Source organism: Procambarus clarkii, chromosome 76 (assembly GCF_040958095.1).
Source record: "Procambarus clarkii isolate CNS0578487 chromosome 76, FALCON_Pclarkii_2.0, whole genome shotgun sequence".
Lineage (NCBI taxonomy): Eukaryota > Metazoa > Arthropoda > Malacostraca > Decapoda > Cambaridae > Procambarus > Procambarus clarkii.
In genome coordinates this window covers 16,864,604-16,882,319 of record NC_091225.1, presented here as the reverse complement: position 1 = coordinate 16,882,319, position 17,716 = coordinate 16,864,604, and the positions used below count along the sequence as shown (strand labels likewise).

Below are 17,716 nucleotides of genomic sequence, written 5' to 3'. Positions count from 1 at the left end.
TTAATAAAAATCTTGTATATATTTGAATAATAGCGGAGAAATAAGGCATTCTCTCTCAGGAGCAAAAAATTTCAATAAAAATAAAATGTTTTCATAAAGAGCTTAATTAGGCGTGGTTAGTGGTTTTATGAACAGATACAAATGTGTATAATGACATAAGTGATCCTGTGTAATTTGTAACAATAAATATATGAGTGTTATTGTTATTGTTGTGTGAGAAGTGTGTTGGGCCCCGCGGTCTCTCACTCTTGTGTCTCCCCTGGCTGTGTGTGTCTCTGGCAGCACTCTTGTGTCCGGGTATGTGTCACATGTGTGTCCTGGTGTCTCATGTGTGTCACATGGGTGTCCTGGCGTGTGTCACATGGGTGTCCTGGCGTGTGTCACATGTGTGTCCTGGTGTCTCATGTGTGTGTCACATGGGTGTCCGGGTGTGTGTCACATGTGTGGCCTGGCGTGTGTCACATGGGTGTCCTGGTGTGTGTGTGTCTCTGGCAGCACTCTTGTGTCCGGGTATGTGTCACATGTGTGTCCTGGTGTGTGTCACATGGGTGTCCTGGTGTGTGTCACATGGGTGTCCTGTTGTGTGTCACACGTGTGTTCTGGTGTGTGCTGGCATGTGTCACATGTGTGTCCTGGTGTGTGTCACATGTGTGTCCTGGCGTGTGTCACATGTGTGTCTAGGCACCATCACCACCTGGCTCACTGCCTTCATACGCACATTGTGGCTTATAGCCACCGCCTGAATGTCAAAGGCACCCAACCAGTGTCACCGGCCTAGTATCAGCCTACTCGGCTTATTATCAGCCTATTCTCGGCCTACTTGGCCTATTAGCAGCCTACTCTCGGCCTACTCGGCCTATTGGCCTACTCATCAATATTTGTATCACCCCTTGTATGTATCTACTTTACCTAAATAAACATTTGAATTTGAATTAGCAGCCTACACGGTCTATTAGCAACCTACTCTCGGCCTACACGGTCTATTAGCAACCTACTCTCGGCCTACACGGTCTATTAGCAACCTACTCTCGGCCTACATGGTCTATTAGCAACCTACTCTCGGCCTACACGGTCTATTAGCAGCCTACTCCACCTATTAGCAGCCTACTCTCGGCCTATTAGCAGCCTACTCTCGGCCTATTATCAGCCTACTCTCGGCCTACTCTTTATTGTGGTTAAAACAAATTTAACTTGCAATTTTTTTTAACTTTTGAAATAGTTGTTATTGGACTTCATTACAGATCCAGAACCTTTTTTTTTTTTTTTACCTTATGGCCACTAACCCTAGTGGCCTTGATGAGGACAGGAAACCGGCGACTTGTCAAAGATCCCGTCATTTTCCCTGACAGATAGCAATTGTTCCTGTGTTCCATCTACCACTACCCAGAGGTTGGGGTATGGGGGGTACGTGATACCCCCATACGGCTAAATTGCACACACACACAGCTTGTTTTAAAATGTTCACAATTTTATTGTTAGGCTAGGCTGGATTAGGTCATGTTAGTTTTCTGATAGATCTGAGAAATTTCTTGTATATGAAGTGTCCTGTATTTCCATTATGAATGCAGCAATTAAGTCATTGGCAGAAAATTAAGAACCAATGTTTCGATCATGCCTAGGCTTGATAATGGTCCAGGATGGACTGAAATGTCATTTCTTCATTTTCTGATGTGTGGTTTTGATATCATGTACTATGTATTACATAGTACATAATATTTGTACTAATTGTTCATGTTACACATGTTCAACCTCTGTAAGGCTATGTTGTCGCTACATGGTACAGTACACGACCTCAGTACAAGCCTAAAGTACACATGTACACAGGCTTCCTGTCCTTGACAAAGCAAATTAATAATAAATAGCTGTATGGAAAGTGCTGCTGCCAGTCAAATTGTTGAATTTTTCCTTAGCACGATGGTGATGTGTTAAGGGAAAAATATGCTGTAGATTTTTGCAGTTTTAACCAAGCACTGTATATTGTATTATACTGTAGCAACAATTACTTTTCAGATTACACAACGTGTTGCAATTATGTAAGACGTGAGGATGTGCCAGGAGTGTGTTAAAGAAGAATATCCAGACAGGGTTAGTCATTTTTACCTTTTGAAGAAATAGGCTTAATATTTACTCATTCACTAGTTTTTATGCTGCTGATTGTACCACTTACAATCATAGGTATGTTATACATTGATGAACCGTCCAGAATTCTAACAGCATTTACCAGTTGCTATCAGTGACTCAGTATGATAATTATACAGGTGAGATTACTTTCACTTGTGATATCAGAGTAACATCATCTAGAGCAGCAGTTAACTTAAGGCAGCTCCTTACTCTGGGCTCGGCCAGAGAGCAGTTGTTGTAACACGTGTAATGATCAGAATCATTTGGCAGTCACTTGGGTCTTTTCTCAGGTGTCTGTGTAGATAGGGTTATTCAAGAGAGAATTTGCTAAACACCTCCAAAGGATGCCTGTTAAACCGGGTTGATTCATGTCGGGTTGTGTGTAGCCGCTTCCAACAGCCTGGTTGACCAGATCACCAACCACAGATCACTACCACAGCCTGGTCAGCTGTGGGGGACATTGATACCCACAACCAACATTGGGTAAACAACAGGTAAAAAATTTACTTGAACAATAGGAAGCAAGGTGCATCGGTAAGTAATCATCAAAGAAAATCCGGTTCCTATTACATTATTTACACTAATCATCTTATGTGTGTAAGTAGATGGGATTGGTAGTGTTACTTTTTTATATTTATACCTGTACAGTATATACAACTTGTATTCTTGTAAAGCCACTAATATGCATAGCATTTTGGGCAGGTCCATAATCGTAATTTTGCGATAAATTTAAAACAAACTTACTGGCAACTTTCCTTAAATATATTTTAATATTTTTTTGTTTAGTAACTACTGTACTTACATATGTAATTATCATTATATGCAGGGTACAATCTGTCTGGACACTGGGACATACTTGGCAAATCTGCAAGGGTGCCAAGGCTGCGGCCACAAGGATACACTCAGTGTGGTCAACAGGACCACCTCAAATGCTCTGGATTCACCACAAGAAGTTATTGAATATGACCGTAAGTTTTATAGTTAATTTGCTAATGCTTACAAATTTCTTTAATTGGAAAACATTTTGGGTTTGTGGTTTATAATAAAGGTATGTTCAAGATAGTTAGTTAGTTTAGTTCATTTATTATGCACCCCATACCCATCTTGTGGGCGGTAGTGGAAAGGGTTACAGAGGCACATAATGGGCTCAGGGACTGAACTCCACAATTCATTTAGCTAAGCAAGTTACAATCTTGATGAGCTAGTTACAAAATTCAATATAAGTTGTGACGATAGAACATCCTCTTTATCATAATGCCCTGAATGCTCTGTATCATTCACATGTTCACAAACAGTATTGAATACTGGGTTTGAGGGAGTTCCAGGGATCTAGTAATTCCAACTGCTAGACATGTAACTCCTAGTCTCATGTGATGTTATTTCCATGTGCAGATTTGGAATCAGTCCCTCTAATACTAAGTGTAAATTATTAGCTATCTTTCCCTCTGTGCTCTAGGGAAATGCAGATTTAAACATTTAAATTTGTCCCAATAATTTAGATGTTTTAATATATATATATATATATATACGTGTATTTTGTACCTCATAATGTTTTCTTTAATTTCAGATATTTGTGGGAATTGTAATCATGTGATTGCCACTCATGGGCACCGCTTCTGGGTTGAAGATGACTATCAATATTATGAAATGAGCTGCATGCTGTGTGGGGAGGCAGAGGACACGCGATCGTGCTACCCCAACGATCCACGCATGGAAGCCTCCCTATTCTAGAAGTATGTCACGTAATCCAAATCGTGTAACGCTTGTCCGCCTGCAAAAATGTTACAAGTTGTCTTGAAACTCTTACTCTATCCAGAATGAAGTGAGGTATGTGCAGAGTAGCCGATGGAATGAGGATATCCAGTTATGTCAAAACATTCTAGTGCTATTACTGTTCAGTGTGTGAGCTGTGTGATTGTGTTTTCTCATGTGAAAGGTGAGGAAGGCCGCTGTGATGTGTCGTGGTCAAAAGAATGAGAATTAGGCCGTTTTAAATGTTATTTCCTGGAAATAAATATTATAAACTTATGCTTGGCCAAAACATTTGATGTACATGCTTAGAGCCCAATAGGCTCAAGAATCTGTACACTAGTTGATTGACAGTTGAGAGGCTGGACCAAAGAGCCAGAGCTCAACCCCCGCAAGCACAACTAGGCAAGTACAACTAGACGAGTACATGTGTTTCATTGTTGAGTGCATTATAGTACATATGATGCAAGTATCTGAACAGTTTCCTTTAGGATATTTTCAATTTGTCCTAATTAACTTTCCACTCTGGTAAAAATAATATTTTATTATTCTAAGAATTTAATGAATTAAAAATTACAAATATTTTGATAATTGTTCTGTAAAACATTGCTCTTTACATCCAGTCTTCAGAACATAACACACATATAATTGTTGTATTTGGCCACAAAGCTCAATAACTGGACACATAATTGTATAAGCAATTATTTTAAATATTTGGAGTGTATTTTCTATTGTCATTCTTTACAATTAGCATTGTGAAGCAACTAGTCATTGATGATGATGTTGTGTGCTGTCACTAGTTCTTAACAGCGTTTACAGCACAGGACGTTCAGTATGGTGGGTGTAAGAAAGGCCCGTAGTGTTTTGGTGTTTTTGTTGTTGTTTATTACTATTTTGGTGGTACGCCAAGTTGGGCACCGGCTCTCAGTTAAAGAGAAAGTGAGCAAGAAAGAGAGTCCCGTTATAAAGAATCCACTAGAAGATTTGATTGTCATAATCAGAGAGTTTGAAAGTTTTGATAATGATGTGCATGAAACTGTTGACTCTGTTATAAGTGCCTGTGGTGGTGTTTGTAGGGTCCTTGTGGTGAGTGACGAAACTATATATCCGCCGTTGCACTTAACACAACAAGCAGTGTCAGTGGTTCTTAGTCCAGGACTTCTTAGACATCGCCCCAACATACAAGGTTTATTAAAAAATGCAAAGTATGTCTTGCTCTTGCCTGATGGTGCTCGGTGTTCATCATCTACACAGTTAGTGGATCTCATTCATTTGTTAAATACTGGAGATTCACAGGTTGTGGCTGTAGGTGTTGGGGGTTCACCATTAATATGCCACCGTTACACTCTTGACATTCAAGCTTGGACACTGACAATAACGCCTGCTCCTCAGAGTGAAGCTTGTGATGCAATTAGTGGTCGTGCAGCATTGCTAATGAAAACCAGCAGTTTTCTTCAGCTGACTCATCCTTTGGCACGCCCGATAACCCTAAGTATTGGCATTCAAGGTGCAGCACGTACATGGAAAGTTCATGTTAGCCGGGGTGGTCTCTTAGGTGAAGGTCGGCAGCTTTATGCTAATGACCACTTAAAGTGGAAACATGACGCAGTCGAAGACGAACGGAGACGTTTACTTTATGCTGCATTTGGTGTTAAAAAAGTTGTGAGCACAGGTGGTAATGTACTCTGGTATGGATGTACACGCACAACTCCTCGTTGTTTTCCTACAGTTGTAGATGATACACCAGATTACCTTTACCTGGGACGCTGGACACCACCATGTTGTTTAGAAGGCTTGAGGGCTACTGCACGACATGTTTTCCAGGTGTTAAGGGTGTGCCGAGCACGGTGGTGGCTAGAGGGAGGGTCTTTGCTAGGTGCTGTTCGCAGTGGGGATATTATACCATGGGATTATGATGTAGATGTGGGAATATATTCCCAAGATGTTGATCGTTGTCCACAGCTTAAGGCAGCACGTTGGCAGACACTTGAAGATACCGAAGGTTTTGTATGGCAAAGAGCATCAGAAGGAGGGTATTTCAGAGTTCACTACAGCACAACTAATCACCTGCATGTTGATGTGTTTCCATTTACTCCACGTGGAGGCACTATGACTCGAGGTGGTGCCTGGACTACAGGACACCGTCAGGATGTAGATTTTCCAGAGCACTTCTTGCGGCCTCTTGCCTCAGTAAATTTTGCCGGAGTTATGGCATCGGCACCCAATAATGTTCGAGACTTCTTGGAGCTCAAATTTGGTGCAGGAGTAATTGAAACTCCTCAGTACCCAAACCCCGATGTGCGTCTTCCGCACAATATATCGCTCACTCACAGGTAATTGTACCTTGTACAAAATTTAATTAGTTTTTACTGGACTGAATGTGCCGTTTGTTTAAACTGGTGCTGTTTTTTTTATACATACGAAAATAGTGCAATTAAATTTTAGTGATAAATGATCTGACGTTGATGTATTGAGTAGCACTGTGGTGTTGTGCAGTCTTCCATTCTTTGCTAGTTGATAGTATTGTGATATTAGAACATTTAATTACTGTAACTAGAACATTTAATGAACATGCTTGCTTCCATAGAATCAAAATATTTTGATGTTAGTATGTTGATATGTTAAGCTGTTAAACTTTCTAGTTGCATTAATTTTTTTTTTTTATATATAATGGAAGACTGTATGTTGTCTTTATATACCATCTTTACAGGGTAAATTTACTGTCCTCTGTGTAGGTATTCCTGGATGTGCTGTCTATTGAAAATATTTTAAAAAGCTTATTTTAATGAATTTTATACTTTGTAATTTTAAACATGTTGTGTAATTTAATTTAATAATCTCCACATCTTTTGTATATAATTGATTCATCTCTTGTTATTGAATAAAAATATTTTATTTTGCAGATACTGAAATACTGATGTATGGAACAGGACATTTTAGAAAGTACCGTATATGAGTTAGATGTTGTGGGGCATAATATGAGTTGTCATTAAGATGTGTTCACATGTATGTAGTGCATTTGGCTGGGTTAAACTTAGTTTTGATTTTATTAGAACACTAATTAAGTTGCTGTGTTTTAACCTAGAACAAGTGCAGTGTGCTACATGAGCAACAGTAGAGTAAAACAGTGATGAGTATATTAGTACAGTAATGAAGAGTTCTATTAAATTATATATTACCTACAGTAATTACTTATCTTTTCCTATTACAGTAGTAAGAAGTAATTAGTTCAACCAAGGTGGTGTAGTCATTTGTTTATCTGGCTTGCAAGGTGACATGTTGACCAAACCACACACTAGAAATTCGAGAGACGACGACTTTCGTCTCACAATCGATTTTCGTCTCACAATCGACTCGATAATGGTCTAGGATGGACAGAAATGTCGTCGTCTCTTCAATTTCTAGTGTGTGGTTTGGTCAACATTTTTCAGCCACATTATTGTGACTCATCATCTGCAGTGTAACATGTCAGTTTGTTCTGGAAAGGAAGGGAACTATCAGGGAAAAGTACCAAGTCATTACGACTATATAGCACTGGGAAGGGGGTCAGGATAAGGATATGGGACGGGACGGGGGGAAGGAATGTTGCCCAACCACTTGGACGGTCGGGGATTGAATGGCAACCTGTATGACGCGAGACCGTCGCTCTACTGTCCAGCCCAAGTGGCTGGAGCTGGTCCTAGGGTATAACACGACCTCAAACATAACTGGCCATTGTACACCACCAATATCTTAGTCATCTGTCTTTTTATCTTGAGCTGGTGCAGTCATAAATTATATCGTTATAAATTATTTCCATTTCTCATAGTTCATATTGTTGGCAAAGACTTCCTTCTTCCAAACTGTGCTCTGACTTGTACTTGTTTTCAGTACTTGTGTTGTGTGGGCTTCTCAGGAGCAATAAAACATCTTAATAATTAGCTACTAGTAAACACTGTACTGAATAAAATTATTTTTCTTATTAAGTTATTACTTATTATTTTTATTATTCCTAGAAACTTTCCTTATTAAGACTATTCATAGCCCAGTTGATAGAGCTTGAGCTTCCCGAGCCCGAGCCTTTGGGAGCCGAGCCCCTGTTACCTAGCAGTAAAATAGGTACCTGGGAGTTAGTCAGCTGTCACGGGCTGCTTCCTGGGGGTGGAGGCCTGGTCGAGGACCAGGCCGCGGGGACACTAAAAAGCCCCAAAATCATCTCAAGATAACCTCCCACATGTGGGGGCCATGGTTCGAGACCCATACAGCCCAGGTGAATGGACCGTACTGGATACATGAAGAATTCTTAGTCAATTATAATCAATTCAGTTTTTCTAGATGGCTGTGCTTGTTTCCAATACTGTTCAACACTATTAATTAATAACTCTCTTTGGGCTCAGGTCTTAATAATATTGTTTGCCCTCTTTCTCGAGCCACTTGGACTGGTTGGAAGAGCAGTGACCTCGCTTCTTGTAGGTCGGTGTTTAACCTCTGATAGTTCCGGTGGCTGGAAATCAACCACTTGGATCATCAGGGTCGAGCACACACACACACTTAATAATTTTCTTTCTTTTCCTTTTTTTAATATTTTTTTAATATTTCCCAAATAAATGTAATCTCTAAGAGTGTGAGGAGTACTATAGAAACTCTGAAATGAGAAGGTTTCAGTGGTGAATGGTTAAAAAGCTGTATTATAAAACTAGAAAGTAAGAAGGTTGTATTGATGTTTGTAGACATACATTCACTCTTAGGTATGGGCGATGGTTTGTAGACGCTATTTGCTCTAGGATGGTCACGCGTCAGTTGTATTATGATAACGCATTTTATTAGAAAGATTTATATCTGGTAACTTCAGCAAAAGGTAATTATGGATGCAATATTGGTTAACATAAATTTTCCATCTATAATGCCATTTCCTCTGTTCGTATAATACTGTGTAAGGCTAATTTGAACCTTAAGTTAAACATTGTCAGACTCTTGTATAATGCAAGAAGGTGGTGTGATGTGTTTCCAGCTCGTGGAGACAATATTGATGTATGAAGAACACACCAAGATCCTGCTGTGCTTGTAACTCATAACATAGTACAAGTATATAGTTTCATTTATCTTTGATAATTATTATTTAAAGCAATTACTAGTCTCTTTAGGAAAAGTACATTTATTTGACAATTTAATGGTTAAGATGTGATGTATGTATTTGTGATTGTGGTAAAATTTAAGAAATAAGGAATAATTGTTTGCTGAAGCTAGATTGTGTGGCTAGTGGAGTGCATCTGTTTGCCTACAGGTGCATGCAGCTGTATGCACATGCATTATGCAGCTTACCCAAGTTACAGATGCTTAAACACCATAGTTAAAGTGGCTGGCTCATAAATATTATTATAAAGTATTTGCAGATTACCTTTCCCTGCCCTTATGGTCTGACAGTGGGCAAGAAGCCAATAATAATGACGATCTTTTCTTGTGTTTAGAAGCAACTGCATAAGCCACCTTGATAAATAACAGTAAAACTTGAAGTTCACTGTTAAAGCTTTCTAATCAATGGTTTAATTAACACAGTCTGGGATAAGTTCACAACAGATGCAACATCTTTATAGAAAAGTAGTCTTGGCTTTGATGAGATTGTATTATTAGATTGACCGACGTTTGACATACCTGTTTAGAATTAACAGATCTGAATAATGTTATACTGTACTTTACTATTGGATATTTAGTGCATTAATAGTGAAGTTATTTGATGCATCATTGTGTCATTATGGAAAAAATGTATCGCTTCAAAATTTAAGATAAATTTTAAGTTTGATTACAGAAAAACAAGTGGCAAATTGACGACTATAGTAATTTCATGTGAGAATTTCTGTACTAGTCTAGGTATAAATTAAGGTGTTGTGGTGTTGATTACTCTATACTCGGTAGCAACTATAATTAATGTGAAAGTATAATGGTCTGTGTAGCTCGGGAAACCTTTACTCAATTGTTGGCTTGGTGTTATCGACTCTAGAGGAAGTCAGTGACCTTGGTGAATTGAGTAAAAATGTATCAAGTTACATAAGGCATTTTTTATTTCATATTATCAGCAGTTGTCACTATGATTTAAGCAAGTAATGTCAAAGTTTGAATGATGTAGTCATTAAATAACTGTAATTTAGGGCTGTATCAATACTTGATGAAACTGATTCTTAAGGTTTATGGTGAATTATTTGCTGTTGTTTTAAATGCCATTTAATGTTTTATTCTTAGTGAAGTAGTGAAATAAGGAGTATCATAGTATGGATGTTAAAATTCTATATCCTTTTCATATTTAAGTTTCCTCAATTAAAGGACATAGATAATCTAATGTATGACTTATCCCATTGGCTTCAACATTAAAATCTACACGAACAGTCTCGGCCACATGTAGAGTTCCAATGTTGAGAAGAGGCTGACTACCAGGCTGCTCACCTGCACATTGATGAGGTTCAGTTAGGGTTCCCAAAAATGCCTAGACGCGTGCTAGCATTGGCACTACTGTTTTCTTGCCCCGGCCTGTGCTGATTGAAATACAACATTGGCCGTTTCTCATCTTAATAAGAGTAAAAGTTTTGCTAGATTCTTAGCCTCTTATGACCTGGTCATAAGAGGCTAAGATATCCTACTGCTAAAGAAAACGTTCATACCTATCCCATCTAGGAACTTTACTACTTGGATTTCTTCCTCGTTATTTAATCTATTTGAGAGATAAGTGGTTAGCCATTATAAATAACAAATTGCATATTATGTGACCTGTCTCCATGCCTGCTTCCTGCCACTGTAACAGGAAGTATGAAATATCTTTGGCTGGTTTATGTGTTGGCCACACATGATTAACTCATGGGCACTTAATGGAACAGAGACTTGCTCTTTACTGTCAGAGCTGCATTGTACCACTAAAAGTCATGCATTGCGTCTAATGTCTTGATTGAAGATGACTGGAAATCTTGCTTTTCAAATGTTCCTTGATAAAAAAGAAAACTTGATGATTCAGATATCTTTGACATGTATGCATTGTCATTTTGCACTTGTATTGGCATCCTGAATGATATCTAGGAAATTTTCTATTCTCTTAATGCAGTCTTTCAGGCTTGCACCTTCCTATACGGAAAAGTAATCTACCAATTATCAACTTCCATCAACCTGTACAATATTTATCATGTAGGTGAAAGAAACAAAAAATAAGGTAAAATTTTTATAATAAATTAAGTTCATATAAAACTGATATAAATATTTTAATATAAAAAATTCATTACAGACTAAGTGCTCAGGGTGCTATCATCATTCTTTTTTGCAGTATTCTGAGATTTGTGTCATTGTATTTTGAATCCAAGATGTCCTTGTTAGATGGGCCATTCTTCTTTGTCTGAGTGTGCCATACATATATCTGCAAAATACTACACTGTAAGTCTACATAAACATAAGCATAATGTACAGTTGTACATAAATACAGTACTGTAATTCAAATTGAAGTAAATTTTGCACTACAAACATTTACAATAATTACCTTTGTACACTCTTCTGCTTTAAATTCAATTTCTTCAGGCCGTATCTTAAGGCTTTTCATAAAGCCATCTTCTTCATATCCAGCTTTGTAGGGCATTGCTGCATCTGGCACCTGAAAATAATGTTTTTTTTAACTAGGGATATTCCAGAAAGTGAGCATCTTTTCTCCCAATTAGTTTTGCTTTTGACTACATACAGAGAAGCCCAAGTACAATGCAAGCAAAAACGAAGAGTAGAAAGAGCTAAATGGATCAGACAAGTGAATAATGTCTGAGATGTGCAAGATGATGAGAAAATGCAATCACTTGTGTCACCACAGGAGTTTATATGGAGGTAAGATATCGTACCACCTCGCCCAAATTGATAGTTGGTAAGAGCAATTGTATTGGTATTCATTTTAGTGCCTCAAGTCGGTGAAATGAAAGGCAGGAATACTATAATAGGTCACGTTTAGGAAGCAGACAAAGAGGGGATGGTAAAGGCAGGTTAATATCTGCTTGATGGGGTTCCAAGCCCAGCCCCAGGCCAGGCTAAAGTTCTGTTGGCAATTATCATCTTTTATCTAGTATCTGCCATCTCTCCTCCCTGGTAAGTTTCTTGTTTGTCCTTTCCTCTGTGATTAATTAGCTTCAGGAAGCTATCAAGGGGGTTCCTCCAAGAAAACCAGCATTGTAATGTAATGAATGTAATGAAATGCCTCTTTTTGGTAGAGCCCCAGTGACTCCCTCCCTACCAGGTTCCTTGGTTCATTGTGCATCAGCTCCGGACTGACCTTGAAGCCGGCTGTTAGCCATGGCTATGGGCTACCTGGTGGTGACGATTGGTACCAACCAGTTTAACCTATTTGAGTGAACCACTTGTTTGGAATGAATTTTTGTGGAGTAGTTTGGCTGTTTTGCTGTTTCATTGTCTATGTTCCTTGCAGTGTCTGTAAAGCTTCATTGACTTTCTGGAATGTTTCCTGTTGAGGGAAATAATAATAGTTCCCTGCTTCTCACACCTGTGTGAGAGGGATGGGGGCCAAGATTAGTCTCCGGTAGGCCAAACATGGCTCCTGCAACTGATGTGACCCAGTAGTGAAAACCATTCAACACTGATTTTATTAACAGTGATAATATACAAGTCTCATTAACCATATACTGTATAGTATTGCACTAAATAACCCTTAAGCTGCAGTCCTGGTTCTCAGCAAAATTGAATATAGTAGTAATAATAATGGAGAAATGTACTACAATGCCATAGTAATTACCAGAGTGTAATTACTAAAGTGTAGTTACAGGATGAGAGCTACGCTCATAGTGTCCCATCTTCCCAGTACTCTGCAGGCGATGAGTCACAATAACGTGGCTAAAGTATGTTGACCAGACCACACACTTAGAAGGTGAAGGGACGACGACGTTTCGGTCCGTCCTGGACCATTCTCAAGTTGATTCCCAGTACTCTGTTATATAATGCATTAAAACTACTGACAGTTTTTGCCACCACCATCTTCTCACTTAACTTGTTCCAACCATCTACCACTCTGTTTGTAAAAAAAACTTTCTAATATTTTTCTGGCAACTTTGTTTCCTTAGCTTGAATCTTGTTCTTGAAGTTGCTGGTGTCAGGAAGTCCTCTGTCAATTTGGTCAATTCCTGTTATTATTTTGTAAGTGGTGATCATATCACCTCTTTTTCTTCCATCTTCTGTAGTGCTTGAATGAAGGTGAAGAAAAGACCCAATATATGTGTAAGTGTATTAGAAATCTAATTGTCAGATGTAACCTACATCAAAAAATTAGCTTTTCAATACACTTACATATATACTGTATTGGGTCTTTCCTACACCTTCAATAATAATAATAATAATACTGTTATGTATACTATTTTCTATTTCTGTTTATCTGAATTTCAAGTCAGTTATTAATCATGCAAGTAAAAGTCTTATTTAATAATTAATAAATTGTCAATTTATGAGGGTAAACTTGCTAAACTGACACTTAAAAAATAGTTAATGTGTTGAATACATGAAGAATAACCAAGATTTTGGAATATTTATGCTGTTATTCTATTTTTTTCAAATACTGTATAGCTAAAGAATATGCATTAAGGTATGCAGTTATGAAGAGAAAACGCTAAGCCAGTGTGACTATATATATCACTCGGAAGGGGATACGAGGACAGGAATCTGGGATTTGATGGAAGAAAGGAGTAGTAACCAAGCACTTGGACTGCTGGGGATTGAATGCCACTCTGCAAGAAGCGAGGTCTCCACTTTACCCACAAATTCAAGTGATTGGTCAATATACATTGTCTATTCTGAAGTAATTTTAATAGCATTTCATAACTGATTACTGTATCTTAAGTCTAATGTGATTATTGGTATATGCTATATCTGAAAAATTCTACAGTTTGCTCTTTGGGCTACAAGTGTTGACAATTAAATTTGATTGGCTAGTGAATTAAGTCATAGAGTACAATTGTTTGCATTACGTACCTTTAGTAAATATTGAACACTGACAGCAAAACCTGCCATGTCAATAGGGAATTTTCTACTGGCAATCCATCCATCATACCAGGAAAAGAATTTACCATTTTTAAGGACTGGTGTTGAAAGCCCAGCTTTTGTTACTAGTCCCACAGGCCACATAGACACACGCTCTGTGTATCTCATCTGTTGGGGGAAAGGATCTTCATTACTACTAAATACTAAACAATATTTTGTATGGTTTATTGCTATATATTGTATGGTTTATTGCTATACAGTACTTGGTTTATAATTTGTGATGCTTTATATTTTACTGCTAGGCAATTCCTAATTTACAAAGGCACATAAGATTTTTGTAAAATGTTTGGGAGAGTACAGTATAAAGTCTACAATAGACTTACAATCGGCTACAAATAAATTAATATAAATAAAGAATTAAGTTAGAAACATAATCGTATAGGCACGAAGATTCATATCGTATTATGTATAAGAAAATCTTCGGAGACAAACCTCTTGAAACACCCTAATGTCATAGGTGTTGTCATCATCAGCAAAGTAAACGACTCCTGTGGTTGCATGTTCCCTTACCCACTGAAGTCCACCATTACGGTTGGCCACACCCTTGGGTTTGATAGATGATGATTTGTACTTCTCGGGCATTGGTGCTGTTGAGATGCAAGTTTTAAACAGCATTTCCTTGGTATGTTGATGTGAATGGGCTTAGAGATGATGTTATTGCCATTATGTAATTATGATGAAAGTTCTTCATGTTGAAAAAGAACAGTTAAGATAGGCAAATTTAAATTACTGTACTGTATGTACCTAGATCACTACAAATGTAAAAGCCCATTATGTGACTGTAATCATTCTGCCACTCATACACAAGATGAGTATGGTCTCCATAATAAACTAATTCAACTACCATAATGGGTATAAGCAGAATGGGTATAGGATCCACTACCATTCACAGGATGGGTATGTGGTCCACTGCCACTCAAAGAAAGGGTATGGGGTCCACTGGCAGAATGGGTATTGGTTCCACTAGCACTCACAGGATGGGTATGGGGTCCACTAGCACTCATAGGATGGGTATGGGGTCTGCTACCACACAGGATGTGTATGGGGTCCACTAGCAGGATGTGTATGGGGTGCATAATAAATGAACTAAACTGAAAAGCCAAACTAATCAGAAGAAAGCTTTATGTAGTTGAATAAAAAGGGTTAATGTAAAGAGGGGATACCTAGGTCTGTCAGTGAAGAAATTTGAGATTAAACAGATCCCTTGTGCCATGTTCAATAAATAATGCTTGTAAGTATTTTATAGCCCCCATCTACTGTACACATAATAGTGAAATCACTTGTACAAACTTTTCTTCGCCACATTTATATATTTCGGGAGAATGCAAGAATTACAGACCTGATGAGATGTAGAAATACATTTTTGAATTAGAAAATATCTTGTCAAAAAATTCTTAACCTTAAAAATACTTGAGCTAAATCACAAAGTAGGGAATTTCTATTTGGAAGCATAAGGAAATTTGCCGAGTTCAACAATACAGGAATACAATTCATTGGAAATTAGGGAAGACGAGAGCATTAAAAAAAAAAAACTGAATAGTAACTTACTGAGTAGGTAAGTGTGGGATATGCCAGTGTAGGTGAGGTACTCGACGACCTGCCTGTTTGTTACATTTGCATCATCGGCAACAATCCAGTGAATGTTTGGGACGTGCATCAAAGTCTGGGCAAAGCGAGTCAACTCCGGAATCTGAGGTAAATATGTGACCATTTTAGAGATCCATTTAGCAGCACCTGGCATAGAGATGCAGATTTGATTACAAATAGACATGAAGATTATCAAGAGAACTTTGCAATTATTATATATTAGTATGTAATAAATGTACTGTATTTTATTGCTCATTCAGAATCTTTTGCTTTTAGATTTACCTGTTAATTTTATTTGTTTTAAGCAATTCAATTTTCTAATTAACAAGTGCAAACAGAAACACAGTTTAAAGCATTGATTTTACAATCTGAGATAAATATGGGAGTACCCAGGTATTCTGAGATAAATATGATAGTACCCAGGTATTCTGAGATAAATATGATAGTACCCAGGTATTCTGAGATAAATATGGGAGTACCCAGGTATTCATGCAGTTTATATACTAAGAATTACTGCTAAGAATATTGCTACAGCGGTGTGTCTGCAAGAGTAATATTTCTCCATCAGTGTGTTTGCAGGAGTAATATTGTAACATCAGTGTGTCTGCAGGAGTAATATTTCTCCACCAGTGTGTTTGCAGGAGTAATATTGTAACATCAGTGTGTCTGCAAGAGTAATATTTCTCCACCAGTGTGTTTGCAGGAGTAATACAGTATTGTAACATCAGTGTGTCTGCAAGAGTAATATTTTTCCATCAGTGTGTTTGCAGGAGTAATATTGTAACATCAGTGTGTCTGCAGGAGTAATATTTCTCCACCAGTGTGTTTGCAGGAGTAATATTGCAACATTAGTGTGTGTGCAGGAGTAATATATCTCCATCAGTGTGTCTTCAGGAGTAATATTGCTCCATATGTGTGTCTGCAGTAGCACTGTTATTCCATCAGTGTCTACAGGAGTAATATATTTCCAGTGTGTTTGCATGAGCAATATTTCTCCATCAGTATGTCTGCATGAGCAATATTTCTCCATCAGTATGTCTGCATGAGTAATATTTCTCCATCAGTGTGTCTTCAACAGTAATATTTGTCCTGGGCAGTGTGTAAGAGTAATATTGCACTTCGGGAGTATGTAAAGGAGTAAAAACACCAATCCAATTAATTCGTTTCAACTAACTATTCACATTAAACATCCAGCTAAATTCCCTTGTGGGCCTTGACGCCTAAACCTTTTTATAATTATGAACCGTCTACATAAGAGTGCAGCATGACGGAGCATGTTGAAACCTCCATTATAAACCATTATTAATGCAAAGAGCAAGAGTTTGTGTCATTTGTATGGATGCCATCTCACGTAGGTGTTGTCCAGCATGATGACACAGACAAGGCAGCTAAAACTGCATGTGATAAGCTTGAAAGTAACAAAAAAATGGGCTCGCCATAGCCCGTGCTGCCTGGAACTTTTAGTTTCAGGTAGCAAATCTTGAAGAACAACAACAAATTGAAATTGAGTTGGATATGGGCAATCCATTCTCTGCTGTAAAAACAGCAATATTTCTGGAAATTAGGGAAGACGAGAGCAGTTAATGGCACTCAAAGGCCAGAAAGCACGAGTATAAAGAGCTATGACATGTTTAGAACCGAGAATTATACGTACGGGCAGGATAAATCATCCACTAGATAGTGTGATATTGTAATTGCCTGAATTAGGCTGGGATATCGATATCTATGGCAGGTGGCTGCAGGTAATGAATCCCCCAATGGTGAACATTTCAATTGTAAACTCTGTGAACAAGAGCTGGGACAATCTCTAACTATCTGTGATTGTCCTGTTATAAGTGACTTCAGACCAAATGGTATGAGGTACTTTGAGCTCTGTAATTACTTTATACATAGGAATATTGGAAGATATTCTTGTGCTTCACCTAGACTATTAGAGGAGGCTGATAGATGGGCATTACTTTTCATGTTCTCTCCCAGATTCCATGTATGACTGATCGTCCTGTGAGGTGGGGATATTGGAGGAGCTTATAGCTGGTTTTGATCTACATTGTGTAATCTTTAATACAGAATAGGGGGGGGGTAGCAGCATATTGCTATGTATACCTAAGCTTGTTAAAAAAAACGGAGTAACAAGGTTTGCCAAAACGAAATTAAAATCAATAAAACTAACAGACTGGTAAATTTTCAAGCTTATGCATACTTTATTATATATTAATATATATAT

General features: G+C 38.0%; 3 protein-coding genes and 1 long non-coding RNA gene across 6 annotated transcripts in view; 3 read left to right on the top strand and 1 right to left on the bottom strand.

Annotated features, from left to right (window-relative positions):
- The first annotated feature begins 278 nt into the window (after positions 1–278).
- On the top strand, positions 279–4,260 carry LOC123771505 (protein Churchill). The gene is made up of 4 exons (XM_045764094.2): positions 279–297; positions 2,011–2,085; positions 2,948–3,089; positions 3,689–4,260. The coding sequence occupies exons 2-4, from the start codon at positions 2,047–2,049 to the stop codon at positions 3,850–3,852; spliced, it is 345 nt and encodes a 114-aa protein (XP_045620050.1). The 5' UTR covers positions 279–297; positions 2,011–2,046; the 3' UTR covers positions 3,853–4,260.
- Positions 4,261–4,403: 143 nt separating this feature from the next.
- Positions 4,404–10,918, top strand: LOC123771503 (ribitol 5-phosphate transferase FKRP-like). Its single transcript, XM_045764089.2, has one exon. It carries the CDS (start codon positions 4,705–4,707, stop codon positions 6,205–6,207), a length of 1,503 nt encoding a protein of 500 aa, XP_045620045.1. The 5' UTR covers positions 4,404–4,704; the 3' UTR covers positions 6,208–10,918.
- A 119-nt stretch (positions 10,919–11,037) lies between these two features.
- LOC123771504 (galactosylgalactosylxylosylprotein 3-beta-glucuronosyltransferase P) overlaps positions 11,038–17,716 on the bottom strand; it is a 29,629-nt gene continuing 22,950 nt past the window's right edge. For all 3 annotated transcript variants that reach the window (XM_045764090.2, XM_045764093.2, XM_045764092.2), the window contains exons 4-8: positions 15,454–15,595; positions 14,338–14,492; positions 13,837–14,013; positions 11,363–11,473; positions 11,038–11,242 (exon numbers count right to left, since the gene is read on the bottom strand). In XM_045764090.2, the coding sequence (XP_045620046.1) occupies positions 11,123–11,242; positions 11,363–11,473; positions 13,837–14,013; positions 14,338–14,492; positions 15,454–15,595 (705 nt within the window). In that variant the 3' untranslated portion in view covers positions 11,038–11,122. The remainder of the gene's footprint in view (positions 11,243–11,362; positions 11,474–13,836; positions 14,014–14,337; positions 14,493–15,453; positions 15,596–17,716) is intronic.
- On the top strand, positions 11,480–14,019 carry LOC138357094 (uncharacterized). Its single transcript, XR_011224768.1, has 2 exons — positions 11,480–11,694; positions 13,432–14,019. It is a non-coding gene; the product is annotated as an uncharacterized lncRNA (long non-coding RNA).

What these genes read in the sequence shown, in the direction of transcription:
- LOC123771505 (XM_045764094.2), top strand. Translation starts at nt 2,047, where the DNA reads ATGTGCCAGGAGTGTGTTAAAGAAGAATATCCAGACAGG. An exon ending in AAGAAGAATATCCAGACAGG is followed by an intron (nt 2,086 to 2,947) that starts GTTAGTCATTTT and finishes CATTATATGCAG; the next exon opens with GGTACAATCTGTCTGGACAC. An exon ending in AGAAGTTATTGAATATGACC is followed by an intron (nt 3,090 to 3,688) that starts GTAAGTTTTATA and finishes CTTTAATTTCAG; the next exon opens with ATATTTGTGGGAATTGTAAT.
- LOC123771503 (XM_045764089.2), top strand. Translation starts at nt 4,705, where the DNA reads ATGGTGGGTGTAAGAAAGGCCCGTAGTGTTTTGGTGTTTTTGTTGTTG.